Below are 16,493 nucleotides of genomic sequence, written 5' to 3' on the forward strand. Positions count from 1 at the left end.
CACCCTGGTACAGATTGAGAGAGGACAGCAGGAAGAAATGGAGGACAGGGGGGTTAGTATGTGTCCTCGGCCGACTTCAGGGGGAACTGTGCCGACATTCATCTGGAAAGTCTTCGGAAAACCCAGGGAAAACCTCAGACAGCACAGCCGGTGCCGGGATTCGAACCCGTATCACCTCCCAGTCTCTACGTGGAAAGCGATCATCCTAACCACTGTGCCACGGGATCTGGTCTTGTCACCACTCTGGTACACTAATTGGGAGGCACGAATAAATGCATTCTTCATCCTAATGGTCATCCGAGTGCCTTGCTGCGCTGCCGCCTAACTTTTGGCGGAGGTGCAGAGGTACTCCCATTGGCCAATGGTATCGACCAGACCCGCAGCTTTCGCTTAGTTACTTACCACAACGAAGATGAGACAGCGAAGACAACAAGAAATGACGACCGTACAAAACAGCGACGACGAAGACACGGGGATCAAGTAAGCAACCAAGCCCGGATGACCACAAGAGGCCCACATCTTCTACAGGTTCGAGCGCCGTATTGTCTGTCTGTTGAAAAAACGACATCATGCGGACGACAAAACGTTCGAGCGGAATAGAGCCCTAACTTGAAAGCCCAGTGCCATAAATACTACCGTTTGTTTTAGCTTTTTAGCGATTTCAAGGTGAATGTAGTGCTACTCTGGGGGGTGGGGGGGGGGGGGCACTTTGTGGCGGTTCGATAACGGGGGGTGATGTAGGGGGAAGGTGTGGTCAGCCTGCTCTGAAGTGGCGGCTCGGTGCACCCAGGGGAGGGTGAAAGAGGAAGGGGAGAGATGATGGTGGCACAGGAGAGGGAGGGATGTGCTAACCCTCTTGCTCTGGGAGCTGGATAGTCCAAGAAGACTACCCACCACAGAAAACATGCGAGCATCCCTCAGTATAGTCTTCATTGGAATGCTCCCTTGTACCACGGTAACCGCCAGGATTATTGGCGAAGTTACCCCATGCAGTTCGATAACGTAACAGCATTGCTGGCACCTCTGGGGAGGGTGTCGCGGAAGTACTGAAAATTCATGCCACGGTACTGTGTTCAATTCGTAATATCGATATCCAAGATAACCGCGCGAGTCACGAGAGCCGAGGAATACTCCAGATCTTTTTTTTTTTATGCTGTGTTTGCGCCGCGAAGCAACTGTGGTAATGAGCGGCGTACAGACGTGGGGAGAGGACAGGAATAAGTAGAGGTTAGTATGCGTCGTGGGCCGCCTTCAGGGGGAACTGTGCTGACATCCGTCCTGAAAAGTCTGCCGGAAAACCCCAGATAGCACAGGCCTGTGGTATAGGATTCGAACCTACCCACCTCCCAGTCTACTGCACGGCCTTGGAGGGTTTGATGTTGCATGAGTATTATCAATCTTGTGTCAGAAGAGCCAGGACATCTCGTTGTGGAAGCTGACTGAGTCGTCCGAGATGCGCTATCGGTTTTAAAGCTAGGGAATGAGCACTTATCGCGAGGGTCGGCAATCGACGAGACCGGACGGAGATGGTGGGCCGCGTGATAAGGCCGTAAGTATTGTCGGGCGACACCGGTGCGTCGATCTCTTGCATAGAGAACGGCGGATTGCAGAATCGGCATTTTTTTTTAGAAGAACGGTTTTTGTTGTTGGTCCTTCAGTATGGCCGTTGGGCCGACTTACCAGGGCTTAACTAAATGAACACTTTTCTACGTTAATTAAATTTATATCGTCTTTTTTGGTGTGTCCGTTTTAGTTTATATGCACGATCTATGTTTATTTTAAAATCACGTAATCTTAAGTTCATTTAGTATAATAAACCATCGCTATAGCGATGTCGCTTTTTTCTTTTTCCCCTGTTTTCGAATTTTCGCTTTACTCGAAGGTTCATGTTGCCCCTATGCAGAAATACATGCATTGGAATCCGGTTCTTCGAAGTGTCCTGCCTGCTGACTCCGCTTTATCCGCTTTTAGCTGACGGAAGCCCATACAGATTATTATTTCTTACACGTTTCAGCGTGCACAAGGGGTGTTTTTGTATATAAGCCCGCTTTTTTATTCTGCAGGCTCAACGAAAAGGCGGCATAACAGTGTTGAGAAAGGTGTTTGCAAAACACCCGTCTGAAACGGTGTTTTAAATGGAATACACCCTCCTGATATATGTTCAAATGGCGTTTTCCGTGGAATATGCCCTTTGAAGTGGTCCTTTTTATATAACACATCAATTAGGAGGGTGTTCTACAAATGATGTGTGGTGTGGACCTTACGCCTCAAACCTGTGTGCCATAAGACAAGGCATTTACACCTAAAAGGTAGATTACTGTAGAAATAAAATAGAATACTGTGTATGCCAAAGCTTACTTTGTGTTGATGAGTTTTTGTTCAATCTCGCTCTTTCTCTTTTGACAAAGTAAAGGTAGCCAAGGTGGTTACCACTAAGGTTTGTTGTCAGTCACTGTTTGTATGGCACCTCTGCTTATCGAATTGCGGCTTATACCGAATTTTTTTTCGCGGTCCCGTTGATTTGTACGTATCCCCATTTGGCTACTGAATTCATGATTCTACGTTGTTGTTTTACCAGTTCGTTTTATAAAGTCGTTTGCGGCCTTGCCCCGAGCAGCACATCACAAGGTCGACGAATGACGACAACTATCAAGGCTATGTTTTTTTATTTCCTTTTCTTGTACAGGCAACGAAAACAAAAAGAGAGGAACACGACTGTTTCAACAAATTTCTGCGAAGCAACTAACGAATTACGCGTGTTTGACAGCGAGACAAGAAAACGTACACGGTTTGCATTGGCAAAGCGCGATGTCGCATTCGTACGACGGACGCATGGCCACTTGTAGTTCTGCCTGCTACTCGTGGATGGCGCCACAAACATGTTATTCGACTTGAGACTAGAGCGTTATCTTTCATGGTCGCGGATCGTATCGTCTGGGGGACTGGGGTCGCCGTCTAATATCTTATCTACAGTGGAGTGACCTGCAAGACTAAGCACTTTTCGCAGCGCTTTTCTGTGCGAGAAGTCGATTTAGTTGCACGTAAGTTTCACACACTTGTTGCTTCTCATACGAAGTTTGCGGCCCGAACTGCGACTGCGATGTCGGAGAAAGTTTTGGTGGTGGGCGGCGGCGGCCGGGAGCACACGCTCGTGTGGAAGCTCGCACAGTCACCCCGAATTCAAACGATCTACGTTTCACCTGGAAATGCAGGAACAAGTTCTGAGTCCAAAGCTGTGAACGTTTCTCTCAATGTCAAGGACAACAGCGCAGTTGTCGAGTGGTGCAAGGGGAACGATATTTCTCTCGTCGTCGTCGGACCGGAGGAGTACCTCTGCAATGGCCTGGCGGACGAACTTCTGGCAGCGGGTGTCAAGTGCTTCGGCCCGAGCGCGAAGGCCGCGGACATCGAAGCGAGCAAGGCGTTCTCGAAGGATTTTATGGCGAAGCATGGTGTGCCAACAGCGCAGTATCAAACATTCACGAACGCCGAGAGTGCAAAGACATACATAACCAATGCTGACTTCCCAGCACTAGTAGTGAAGGCTAGTGGCCTTGCAGCTGGAAAAGGCGTTATTGTTGCAGAAGACAAAGCTGAGGCTCTCGCAGCAGTCGATATGATCATGAAGGATAAAACCGTCGGAGTTGCGGGAGATACTGTCGTCGTTGAGGAACTTTTGGAAGGCGATGAAATTTCTGTCTTGGCATTTACGGATGGTGTCAATGTTTCCTTGATGCCAGCTGCACAGGACCACAAGAGGCTCAAGGACGGAGACCAGGGGCCCAATACCGGTGGCATGGGAGCTTACTGCCCTTGTCCTTTAGTGTCTGATGAAGTCCTGGAGCAGGTCAAGGTAGACGTCATAGAGAGGACTGTAAATGGGCTAATGAAAGACGGAAGGAAGTTTGTTGGTGTCTTGTATGCTGGTCTCATGCTTACGAAGAATGGGCCAAAGGTTCTGGAGTTCAACTGTCGTTTTGGTGACCCTGAAACTGAATCAATTCTTCCTCTTCTGGAATCCGACCTTTATGAAACAATGCTGGCTTGCGTTGAGGGCAACCTTCCCAGAGCTTTACCTGTCTGGAAGAAGAACTTGTATGCAGTTGGCGTGGTTCTTGTCAGCGGTGGGTACCCAGGCAGCTATCCAAAGGGCAAGGTCATCAGTGGCCTCGAGAAGGCTACCGAGCACGGAGTTATAATCTTTCACGCTGGAACTGCTAAAAGTGACAACCACATTGTGACTTCCGGAGGGCGTGTCATGGTCTGTCTTGCACTTCACAGTGACCTGCGGACTGCCAAGCAGCTGGCTCAGTTGGGCGCCGAGTTTGTTCGATTTGATGGAAAATTCTTTCGCCAAGATATTGCCTTCCGTGCCATCGGCAGGGTGTCCAAGAAAGACCCTCTGACATATTCCATGTCAGGTGTGGACATTGCAGCTGGAGATCGTCTGGTAAAGAGTATCCGGTCTTTGACAGACTCCACCAAGAGGCCCGGCACCATGGGTTCTATTGGTGGATTTGGAGGCTTGTTTGATCTCAAGGCAGCAGGATACAAGGACCCTGTTCTGGTCTCTGGAACCGATGGAGTAGGAACGAAGCTGAAGATCGCACACGCCTGTCATGCCCACGACACAATTGGCATTGACCTTGTTGCAATGTGTGTTAATGACATTCTTGTCCAAGGTGCTGAGCCCCTTTTCTTCTTGGACTATTTTGCTTGCGGGAAGTTAGATCCAGGAGTAGCAAAACAAGTTGTTGCAGGGATCGCCGAGGGCTGCAGGCAATCAAAGTGCTCACTTATTGGTGGTGAGACAGCGGAGATGCCCGGGATGTATGCAGTTGGTGACTATGACCTGGCTGGATTTTCTGTCGGAGCCGTCGAGAGAGACAAGGTTCTTCCTCGTAACGACATTAAGGACGGTGACCTCGTTCTCGGCTTTCCATCTTCGGGCTTCCACAGCAATGGCTACAGCTTGGTCCGGAAAGTAGTTGAAAGAGCGGGACTACGTTACAGCGACAGGGCTCCATTTGACAAATCGAGGCAGCTAGGAGAAGTGCTACTCACTCCAACTAGGATTTATGTCAAACTCTTGCTGAATGCCGTAAAGAGTGGGTACGTTAAAGCTCTAGCCCATATCACTGGGGGTGGGCTTACGGAAAACATCCCCAGAGTTCTGCAGCCCGGGTTTGGCGTCTTCCTCGACTGTAACAACTGGACCATCCCGCCAGTCTTCCAGTGGGTTGCCAGCGAAGGAAATATTGGAGATGAAGAAATGCTGAGGACATTCAACTGCGGTCTTGGCATGGTTGCCATAGTTTCGCCAGAAGATGCACAGGCCGTCATCGATGAGTCGGAAGGCGAAGCTCGTGTGGTTGGTCATGTTCTCAACATTGAAGAAGGATCTCCAAAGGTGAATGTGCGGAACTTCAGGGAGTCCCTGAACACGCGACCAGGCGAAGTAATCAAAAAGAAGTTTGGCGTTCTCATCTCTGGATCTGGGACTAATCTCCAGGCCCTAATTGACCACATCAAGAAAATGGACGGCAGAAGTGCCGCAGAGATTGTGCTCGTTATTTCCAATATCGATGGTGTCGAGGGTCTTCGCAGGGCACAGGGAGCTGGTATCCCAACAAAGGTCATAAGTCACAAGGGATACAAGAATCGCGTCGAATATGACATGAAAATTCACGAGGCCCTGACGGCGGCTGGCGTGGAATTTATTTGCCTGGCAGGGTTTATGCGCATAATTTCTGCAGAGTTCATCAGCAAGTGGTACGGCAAGATCCTCAACATTCACCCAGCATTACTTCCGTCTTTCAAAGGCCACGATGCTCATAAACAGGCACTGGAGTCTGGAGTGAGAATCACTGGATGTACAGTTCACTTTGTTGTTCCAGAGGTGGATGCAGGAGCAATAGTCCTCCAGGGAGCTGCACCAGTTGAGCTCGATGACACAGTGGAGACCCTGTCAGAACGCGTTAAGAAGGTTGAACACAGAATCTTTCCGGAAGCAATGGAGCTCTTAGCGCAAGGAAAGGTCGTGCTCCGTCCAGATGGAAAGATTGCTTTCAAGAAAGATGTGTTATGAAATGTGTTTCACCCAAGCACGTAGTGCTTGCAATGATCATTTTTCTACCAGGCATCAATGCATTGCATCTAAATAAAAATGTTTTAGTTATGAATTCTTCACACAAACTTTCTAGATGTCTGTATGCCATAATACATCTTAAAGGTGTGGCTCACAAAGTTATTGACCATGTGAACGGGACACTTGATGTAGTCGCAGAATTAAAACATAAAAAACAGCCTTTTTTTTAAGGGGTCGTGACACTTCGCTCAGTGTTATCTTGGATACTTATAAAGGACTGCAAGATGCATCAATGCGAGTCCCTGTCTCATGTTAAGAGAGAAATAGGTGCCTAGAAAATTGGCACCGCGTATATCGAAACTTCGACTGCTATGATATCACAGCAAGCATCTCCGCCTGGGAGGTCACGTGCTTACGAGAACCAACCGGAACGGCCGCTCCTCTGACGTCAGAGCTCGAAGACGAAATGTGTCGCGAACTCGCGAAACAGGATCACGAAGAACAGCGAACAAATTTCCTCGTACCCTAACTGTTCGCGTTGTACAAGTTTTAGATGATTTTAGCAGTATTATATCGAGCAATTTCATGCTTGGTTCGCTGAGTTTAAGAAAAGAAAGCGCTGTATTTAAATATTCGCGTTTTACTCCAGTTTTCCCTACAAAAGTGCTCGCGGATAGGCCGCACAGCTGGTGTCCGCAGGTCGAACCACGAATAAGTTCGAAGGGGCACGAAGCTTTTTTACGCACTGATCTGTCAAAACGATTATTCTTCTAATCAAACGGATGGCTTGAAACGTTGCGTGGATGTGATAAACCTAAAAATTAAACTGAAGCACTGTGGCCATAGAGTGACACCATGGCTGCCTGATGAACAAGTGGCCCAGAACCAAAAAACTACAAGCTCCGTTCTATTGACATGTTTGTGCACAGCGTAATCTGAATTTACGATGTGAGCGCTTTTACGTGTATTATATTCAGCTATTCAAGCAATATCAGTGCTCACAGTCACAGCCGCCAGGGTGTGCTCATTGTTGTTAGTCATTTTAAAGGTGTTGAAAGTGGTGCCTTTGTTTTTGGGGTGTTCCTTTACGTGTGTGTGTATAATTCCGTCAAACCTTTCCAGAACTAAATACCCTCAAAAATTGGTATTGAAATGTCGTCTAATCGGCTTGTGAGGAGAGCTACCCATGCTGGAAGCTGGTACACAGACTCAGGTGAAATGCTATTGCGTACCTGTCTACAATAATGGTCTGCTAAGTTTCCTGTGTGATGAGGTGTGCATTGTTCTGAGTATGATGCGAAGAGTCGGCCTTGCGTCTTCTGATGGGATATGTGTGCTGATCGCCTGTTTCTAGTGAATTTTTGCGGGTATACCAACTGGCGCCTGTTCACTTGAAGAATATTCAGTGTCGCGAAATATCCATAAAACACACTTCGTTCGCAAGGTCTATAAGCTTTTGTATGGACGAAACAACAGCTTCAACACTCACGAGTCAATGTTGATAACTCTTTGTATGGTTCTAGCACGTGAACTGAGGTCTCAACTTGACAACTGGCTGGCTGCTGTCGGACCACCAACATTCAGTCCTGCCAGAGCTGTGATAGCCCCGTAAGATATTTTATTTTTTGTGTACCAAGCATTGACATGCATGTAGTGTGCACGCAGGTTAAACACCTGACTAGTCCGTTACAGTCATGTCCTGCTTCTCTGGACGCCTCCTTCACACCTTCTATTGTTTGGATAGTGAATTTCTGGACAAGTGAGCCTAACATGGGTCCATAAGCCTCGGCCTTTTCGATGAGCACGCCGCCGCTGAGAACAGCATCCTGGCTTTTCACGTTGCAAAAACAAGTAAAAGGCGCTGCTTCAGGTCATAGGGACATACATCAGCGCATGTTTCACTTGTGATCACAAACGGTCGCTGGAAAGCCGCGTTTCCCGCAGTTAATGGCATCAACGATCGTCGTGTCTTACAGTTTGACGGATATCCAATGCTCGTAGATCAACCTTTTGCGCCCAGTAAACATCTCGTTTGCTTCTCGGGGACTATTCATGCTGTCTGTTTGCACAAATTTGTGCTGACTCACTCCAGGCCAAAAAAAAAAAAAAGAAGTCTGATAGCAAGTTTTCCAGTTGACTGCGTTACGGATAAGCGGAACATGGCTGTACACATAGGTATTACGTATTTTTGACCATGCAACCAACATTCTCTTCTCTCTAACCTAGGCATGCTGGATACCAGTATTGTGGAGCGTGTGCTGCCTTTGCCTACAAACAGGTAGATCCTGCTGTTGTGTAAGTGTACAGCTGTTTCTGAACGTATATTCTGCATACTGTCACGGTCTGAAGAGGCTGAGCTTTGTTGTGTATTTCGTGTAGCCCATTCTCAGGCTTTATCGTCATTGATTTTGTCCACCAGTTAGCCCGCGTTTACGCTATTTTATCTGTGTTTTCCCATGTTTCTTCCTTCTAATTTTCTATGCTTCCAGTGTTGTGCAGATAGAAAATATGTTCACATGCCCACAGAGATGAGAAAATGTTGCTCCTACTACTGTGGTGCTTCGCTCAGACAGAATAACAGTGATACCACGGCTTGTCTGAAGGCTGTCAGGCTTTCTGATAATCTTTTTAGTGCCTGTCGTCGAGGTTCTCCAGCCCTCCGAAACTCCCTGTTGCTATGATGTTGAAGGCATTACCACTATATGTCTTCTTGCATGTTTTCGTCAGGAATTAATGCAAAGGGCAACCTTTGCAGAAAACGTGTCTTCATCCTGGGTCCCTCCCATCATGCCCGTCTCAGCCGTTGTGCACTGTCTCCAGCCAAGGTATACCGTACACCATTCTATGACCTCCCTATTGATCAGTCGGGTGAGTTGGCTGGTGATGTTTTTAATGACCTTGCGTTTAAAGTGAGTCTGAACTGTTAGTCCACCCGTGGTGGTTTGACAGATCGCACATCAAATGTCTGTCGACAGAGCCTTGCTGTTTTCCATGCATTGATGAGCAAAGGAAGCTCCAGGACACGAGAGCATAAAGCTTCCAGAATCTCAAATTGTAAATGAGACGCTGACCCATCCACGCATCCCTCTACCAAAGGGGACTGAAGTAAACTTCGGAAAGAAGAAATTCTGCATACCATCTCGTGGACCTGAATTTAGGCTGCACTTGGGTGTGTTCTAAAACTATGAAGATGCAGTTGCAAAGCTTGCACTCACTGCAGTTCGTTAGCATATCTTTTACTCCTTAGATATAGATGACCACTTTTCTCAGGTGGCACCGCCCTTTTGGTCTAGGACACACCCAAACATCAAAATAGTCAAACAATGTCATGCCACAGACAATCGAAGATGTGGACAATCCAATGTCTGGCATCTTTAGTGTCTTCCTTTCACCGGAACCCATGTGCTTCCTTGGAGGGAGCACAAGGTACCCCTATTGTTGGTTTTCACAATGGAAGAATCACAAAGTTGAGGATGCCACAACTTTAAGGAGCAACTGAGCTCATAAATGTGCATTTCATATGAGTATACTTGTTGTATTCCCACAGTAATAAGATGGCTGTTGTTTTTCCCAAGTCTCTTGAAGTCCAGCATTCAACCAGTTTGTGCAACACAAATGAAACTCTGGTCGTCTCACATGGAAGAAGTAATATTTGACAGGGTGCACAAACAGGGGCGGCGCAACGTCCTGAATTCAGGGGGACCCCAGATCCCACCCGGCGCCCTCTTCCATCCCCCACTGCCACCACCAATTCATGCCCGGGTCCCAAAAAATTTGAGGCAGTCACTTTCAGGTCGTGTCGTCGCGAGTTCTACCGCATCAGTCGACAAAGCCTTGACTATGCTGGCAATTTGATCGATTCAGGAAAAGTGTTTATGGCATTTTATTCGCGTGCGGCACCTGAGATAACACTTTGGCGGCTCACCTCCATGGGAATTTTGCACCCCCTTCACAAATTCGGGGTCTACAGTAACCCGTCCCCTTCTGCTGTCCCCTGTGCACAACGATTGTCTTTGCCAACAACCCTTTCGCCTTCGGAGTGACTGTACGTGGCAGGAGCCTCAAATACAAAGCGAGTTTCAAGCCGTATTGACATTAGACTGCATTGTGGAGGGCAGCACAGAGGAGAAATAACCCCCCGGGCTATTTGGGGCTTGCAAGAAATTTGCTATGATTGAAACTCATGCGTTAAAGGGACCGTGAAGAGATCCCAAAAACCTCTGCAAGCATATGTAATGCATTCCTAGCCGTTAATTCATTCGCCATGTGGAGTATGAACCCAACATTGGTTAGAATAACGGAGATATTAATTAAAAAACCACAGCAAAAAAAATTGTGACTGCTTCGACACCACCGCTGCCAGCACGACGGGGAAACTGGCTGTGATGTCAAAAGCAGGCGACCTTGGCCACTGACGGGCTAGCTTGGTGTAACCTTGGAGTGAGCGAAGGATGCAAGTGACGTCAGTCCGCTTGCAGGGGGTGTGTCGGGCGACCGTGCGGGGCTTTGTTTTGCTGAACTGAGCTTGTGTTGAATGCAATGTGGCAAAAATAGGATATATTTAGGGAGTGGCTTTTTCGGGTTAAACCCAATTTTTTTCCCGAATTCCATTCACTATGAAATCCTCAAGTGACTTTTCCACTGAAGACGAACAAAGGTCCCCACATGTGACACATGTAAGAACGGGTCACTTACGTTCCCGTTGCCATGTGCGTTAGCACTGCCTGTGCCTTCGGGGATTAGTGCTGGTAGGTCACCCACAAGAAAAAAAGAATAGTGATAAGATTAGCAAAGAGGAGAAACAAAAAACTCTATAACACCTGAAGGCACAATTATCGCCCGATTTCTCCCTGATACAGATTTAAAAACAGCGCCTGATTCCCCCCGAATTTGAGAAAGGTATTGAACCCGAAAAAGTCACTCCCTAGATATACTTCAGATAATAGGCCTCCTTGCGAGCCATTCTCCACTGACAACTCGGGTTTTTTTGGGAATCTCTTCATGGACCCTTTAATTGCGGGGTGCTCACCGAAATTAGAAAAGAAAGAGAGAGTGACACAACAGTGATTTGTAAACCATTTTTGAAACTTGTTTGTCGCCATCATCATCATCATCACTGAGCACCTGTTTTAACCTTGCAGTGTACGAAGAGCTCTACCAAACACAAGCCTTTGAAGATATCTCATTGCACACAGATGAAAACGAACACAGTTTAGAAATGCACTTGCCGTACATTGCCAAAATAATGGAGAAGTATGTGAAGCGTCTGAGACCCTGGGGTCCCAACTTAATCCATATTTCCCGCATTCTTCCCGCAGACACGAATTCACGATAGTGCCCATAATGGTCGGGTCACTTGGCCCCGATGATGAAGCCTTCTTTGGCAGGCTTCTAAGCAAGTATCTGGCTGATCCAGATAACTTGTTCGTTGTATCGTCCGACTTCTGCCACTGGGGTAAACGTCTGATTTACTGTGTTTAAACTCGTGATGTGCGACTAATATGTGGCTCTCTCTCAACAGGGGCTAGGTTTCGTTATCAGTACTACGAGAAGCAATGGGGAGAGATACACGAGTCTATTGAGAAGCTGGACAGAATGGTACGGTATGCGTCTAAATGGGTTTAATGAGATGCTTGTGCACCATACGAATCTTTGCAATGAGAATCTTCTGTTGCTGCAGCATAGGTCAGATGCAAAACAATGTCATTTAAATCAGGGTTTCCTAGTAACTGTTTATAACGATATTGTCAGGAATGTGAAATTAAATCATTATATCAGAGTATAGTGATGCGGCGAAATTGCCGTTCTGGATCACATCAACAAAGTAGAACGAATGGCGACACCAACCAAAGGAATGCCTGCCACGTCCACGGGTACCTTGTCGACATGTCGACACCAGGACTACTAGATTATAACGACCATGTCATGAGACGACCTTATGATGAGCCCGTCCGTACAATCCGCTAGGGGCGCTACTCATCGGCCCCCAAGATCTGTATCATGATTGGACGATGGAAGTTTGAATTTTGAACGTGCAGAAGCGGACGCACCACTACCGTAGCAGACGACAGCAACAGCTCCTATAAAAACGTGTAGAATGATGATGATAATCAACTTTAGAAAGATACATCTCCCGTGGGACATCCATCGCTTGTGCAAAAATACTAAGGTAAGCCGAAGTACAAAGTATTGCAGAAATTGAGTAAGCAGTAGCCGGGCCGATGAGTAGCGCCACCGCTAGCTTCTAAATGCGGCGCTGGGAAGAGGTGCCTATGACATGGTCGTTATAATCCACAGGTTTTCCCGGTGATTTTAATCCAAGCGACATCGAAATTAATCCACATGCCATGCAAACTTTATGGGGCACGGATTAATTTAGCTGGAACTTGGATTAAAGTCGCCGGGAAAACCTGTAGTAGGTTGTGGGTGACAGGCGGCTGTCTGCCAGCTCACATTTTGGATGGCATGATGCTTCGGAAAGACGTTTTGTGCCGGTACAAACTCCATTGAGCATGCGCAACCTTGAGTCGAGCCATGTGCCTTTCCTCATTGAAATGAGTCTCGGAACCGCAAACGCCATCGTAGGACCAGCCACAGCCGGACTAGAATGAGTACGTGCGCGGAGAACAGTCCGGCTGTGCACCAGCACCCAGCAAAAAAAAAAAATTTTTTTAACTCGAGAACAAGAGAACGATGCGGAGGAGGAGCAACCACCTCTACTTCTCGCCAGCCTCGTCGAAGTTGCATGCTCTGCAATGCGCACATCTAATCCCCGTCAGTACCTATACGCGGATGAACGCCACCGCCAGTGGCGTCACTAGGGGGATGACGCGGGACACCAGTTATGCCGCTTCCTCCCTTTCTCTGCAGCATGATAACGCCAAAAACAACATGGGCCCTCTGCGAGCATGTGATGTTCTTTCTGAGTGTGGTGTTTTTGGTTGTTTATCGTGTATGGCCTGAGAAATTGATTTCAAATTAGAATTTCAGATGAATTAATTTCAGATTAAAATGATTTCGTGATGACATATTTATTTAAATGATTTATTTCAGAAACACTAAGACGCGTTGCCTGGTGCAGAAAGCAGCTGTTAATGGGGGGAGGGGTGTCTGGGGGGTGACACAAGATGCTTCAAGGTCACAAGGGGTGGGGCGTACCTTAGTGACGCCACTGCGCACCGCAGTCTTTCTTTAATACCTCTCCTAGGCTCTCGAAAATGTCTAGTTTCTTTGTTTTCAATGAAAAAAGGAACCTTGCATCTCAATTTTCGCTCGTTTTACCAGCCGCTGCGAGGATTCTAATTGCTATACGTGAGCAACCTCTTTCACAACTATCGTTATATCGAAATCGTGTTTACATGTCCCTCAGTGGGTGAGCTGACGGGGACCAGCAATTTTATTGTAACATCGGAGTTATCGTTGTATTGAAGATCGTAATAAACGAGCTCAACTATCATCTGTTATCTCCATGAAGTTTTTGGCCCATTAGTTTGCAGTTAACCAATGTCCTTTGTCTCCATGACCTTTATTTCTGTGATAGCATGTGGTTGACACATTTGGGAATGCATCCCTAATTGCTCTGACAGTGCCTAGAAACTACAGAGGCAACAGAGAAAGGAGCTAACATGCTACACATGCGACTACACTTGCTTCTGGGAGTTCAATGCATATTGTTCTGACTTTTAGCAGTAGAAGGCTTACACAGCACAAAACACACTCATTAAAATAAAGGGTGTAATATAAGTGCACCCAGTGACAGCATACCATGCAAACACGGCTTGTACACAGAGTACACACAAAGGGTAATCTTAATGCATCTATGTAGTTTACCAACCAGAAGAACTATGGTATATCAAAACTTTTCTCCCAGGGAATGGACATCATCGAAGAACTCTCACCAACTGGGTTTACGTCCTACCTCAAGAAGTATGGGAACACAATCTGTGGTAGGCACCCCATTGGAGTGCTTCTCAATGTACGTCTACTCCCTTTGATTTGTTGTATCAGTTTACTCACCTGTGGTCAGCAAATTAAGTGTTCATCTTGTGTGTGTTCCCTGATTCAGGCGGTCCATAAGCTGCAGACCAATGGACATGGACACAGGATGTCGCTCAAGTTTTTGAAGTATGCCCAGTCCAGTCATTGTTACTCCATGAGCGATTCTTCAGTCAGCTATGGTGCCGCAGCGCTTCGAGTGGATTGAACGACGAAGTCTAAGCCACTCTTTGGCCCCATTTCTTTCACATTGCCTTTATCATGCATCACACACGCTTTGTTCTTGAAGCAGAGATTGGATGAGCCGGGGAGTTACTCCCAGAACTGCATTCAATGCACCAGTAACTGAGGCATCAACTTTGTTATTATTTGCTTGGTTCGTTGGTGGTTCTCTAACCCACACTAACGTTGCGAGGGCTTGTAAAGTTTTATAGAGATTCAGATGGGTTTTGCATGAGAATGAAGTCGAAGGGTTCGCTGAATAATGGATGTGGTGCTTTTTGTTTGCAGCATTTTTGTACCGAGAGGCAAATGAATAAATATTATAGATTGTATTTGCAAAGCTCTGCAATATATTGTGACAAACTTTGATACCTGCTTTGCTGATACCTGATTTTCATTTTCGCCGTCATTCGTCTCTTCCAAATAAGGGGGTGCCATTTCAAGGTTGAGTCGCACGTGGTTTCTAATTTTGTGGACGCATGCCGTTCTACGAATACCCCATATTGCTGCCTTCTGAGTGGACAGACACCTCGTCACGTGGTTTCTCCTAGCTTTACCCTCTCCGTTGTGCAGAGACGACCTATCGTAGAGTGCAGATACGCAGAAAATCGGCACGGCCTTTTCCGAAACTCATCGTGTTCCGATGACATCAGTGCAGGCCTTGCAGGCATCTCCACCACGCGAAGAAGCGCGGGATATATAGTAAAATAAGATGATTAGAGCTGTATATGCTGTATAAGCACTCGAGCGCCATCGTACGGGATTTTACCGTAAAATCCCTTTTGTGCCCAGAACTCTCGCTGGATCAGCCCTCGGTCATTCGCAGGTACGGGACTTTGCCATTTTCCCGCCATCATAGTCCGCATGATCGACGGGAAATCGTTTCCTTCCATCCACAGCCAGTGCTGGATGAGCCCTCGGCCAATCGCCAGTTACGGGACTTTGCGCCAATTCATTTTTGCGCACCCAGAGATAGCGCTGGATGCCTCGCCGCTCTGCCTCGTCTGGGCCGGACGGCCCACCACCACCAACAAGCCGTGAAAGAACTGATGTTCTGAGGCTGGAACAACATAGAAGGGACAAATACATACAAAGCCTCAATTTGCCTAAGAAATTAACGATGAAAGAAGAAAGTCACTGAAAAGGTTAGCCAGCTGTAGCCTACAGCTGGCTAACCTTTTCAGTGACTTCCTTCTTTCATCGTTAATTTCTTAGGCAAATTGAGGCTTTGTATGTATTTGTCCCTTCTATGTTGTTCCAGCCTCAGAACATCAGTTCTTTCATGTTCATCAGTTGCCGCCTGCGTCGATCCCGTCGTATGAATGTGTGTGTGAGTGAGCAATGTAAGAGTGAAAGGAGGATGAGTGAGAGAGAGTGGCTGCTTCGTCCCTTCAGATGACGCACCCTGCAAGTCGCTGAGAAGGCGTGTTAGCTTAGCTCAATTGGTAGAGCCCTGGACCGGCAATCCAGAAGATGTGGGTTCGAGTCCTACAGCTGGCTAACCTTTTCAGTGACTTTCTTCTTTCATCGTTAACAAGCCGTGTTAATCGTGGGACGCTATTGTGCTGACAGACGAGATCGCTGCAAAGTGTAATAAGCTCTGACGCTACCGGCTTCAATGCATGCAGAAATGGCATGTAAAGACTGCCAGATCCAGGTTGCGACACACGTTCTGATTCATCTGTTTTCCGCAGAGGAGCACTTCGCCGTCATTTCAACTGGTCACGGCGGGAAAGACGACCTGTAGGACCGAAACATTTGCGGGAGTGGTATATTCGGAAATCATTCTTCGTGGCAATATCTTAAACGAAGGGAAAGTTAAATGGCTTAAATGCTTAATTACACAGTTAATTTAGTGTCTCTAATGTTCGTGTCTGTTCGTGTGTGGCCCACCGGGGCATGCAATTTCAAATCTGCTAGCCAGCTCCTGAACCTCGCACTCTTAAATATGAACTTCAGCGCATGGCACGCTCCTAGTCAACCATCATCTAGAATGAGATCGTTGCCCTGATTTGTCGAAAACGGGAGGCGTACGCCTTTTTTTGTGACACTTACGCTGTCCATAATTGTCACAAAAAAGGCGTTCGCCTCCCGTTTTCTACATATCGGGGCGGATAACGATATCATTCGAGATGATGGTTGGCTAAGAGCGTGCTGTGCGGTGAAGTTCATTTCTAAGAGTGTGGAT

The 16,493-nt window shown here is 47.1% G+C and overlaps 2 protein-coding genes across 2 annotated transcripts; both read left to right on the forward strand.

Annotated features, from left to right (window-relative positions):
- The first annotated feature begins 2,903 nt into the window (after positions 1 to 2,903).
- On the forward strand, positions 2,904 to 6,182 carry LOC135401282 (trifunctional purine biosynthetic protein adenosine-3-like). Its single transcript, XM_064633575.1, has one exon. It carries the CDS (start codon positions 3,101 to 3,103, stop codon positions 6,086 to 6,088), a length of 2,988 nt encoding a protein of 995 aa, XP_064489645.1. The 5' UTR covers positions 2,904 to 3,100; the 3' UTR covers positions 6,089 to 6,182.
- A 926-nt stretch (positions 6,183 to 7,108) lies between these two features.
- LOC135401283 (protein MEMO1-like) lies at positions 7,109 to 14,637 on the forward strand. The gene is made up of 9 exons (XM_064633576.1): positions 7,109 to 7,301; positions 7,612 to 7,696; positions 8,315 to 8,383; positions 8,844 to 8,956; positions 11,230 to 11,341; positions 11,407 to 11,543; positions 11,610 to 11,686; positions 13,959 to 14,063; positions 14,154 to 14,637. The coding sequence occupies exons 1-9, from the start codon at positions 7,241 to 7,243 to the stop codon at positions 14,289 to 14,291; spliced, it is 897 nt and encodes a 298-aa protein (XP_064489646.1). The 5' UTR covers positions 7,109 to 7,240; the 3' UTR covers positions 14,292 to 14,637.
- The last annotated feature ends 1,856 nt before the right edge of the window (positions 14,638 to 16,493 follow it).

The sequence above is a fragment of the Ornithodoros turicata genome, chromosome 7 (assembly GCF_037126465.1).
Source record: "Ornithodoros turicata isolate Travis chromosome 7, ASM3712646v1, whole genome shotgun sequence".
In the NCBI taxonomy this organism is placed as follows: Eukaryota; Metazoa; Arthropoda; class Arachnida; order Ixodida; family Argasidae; genus Ornithodoros; species Ornithodoros turicata.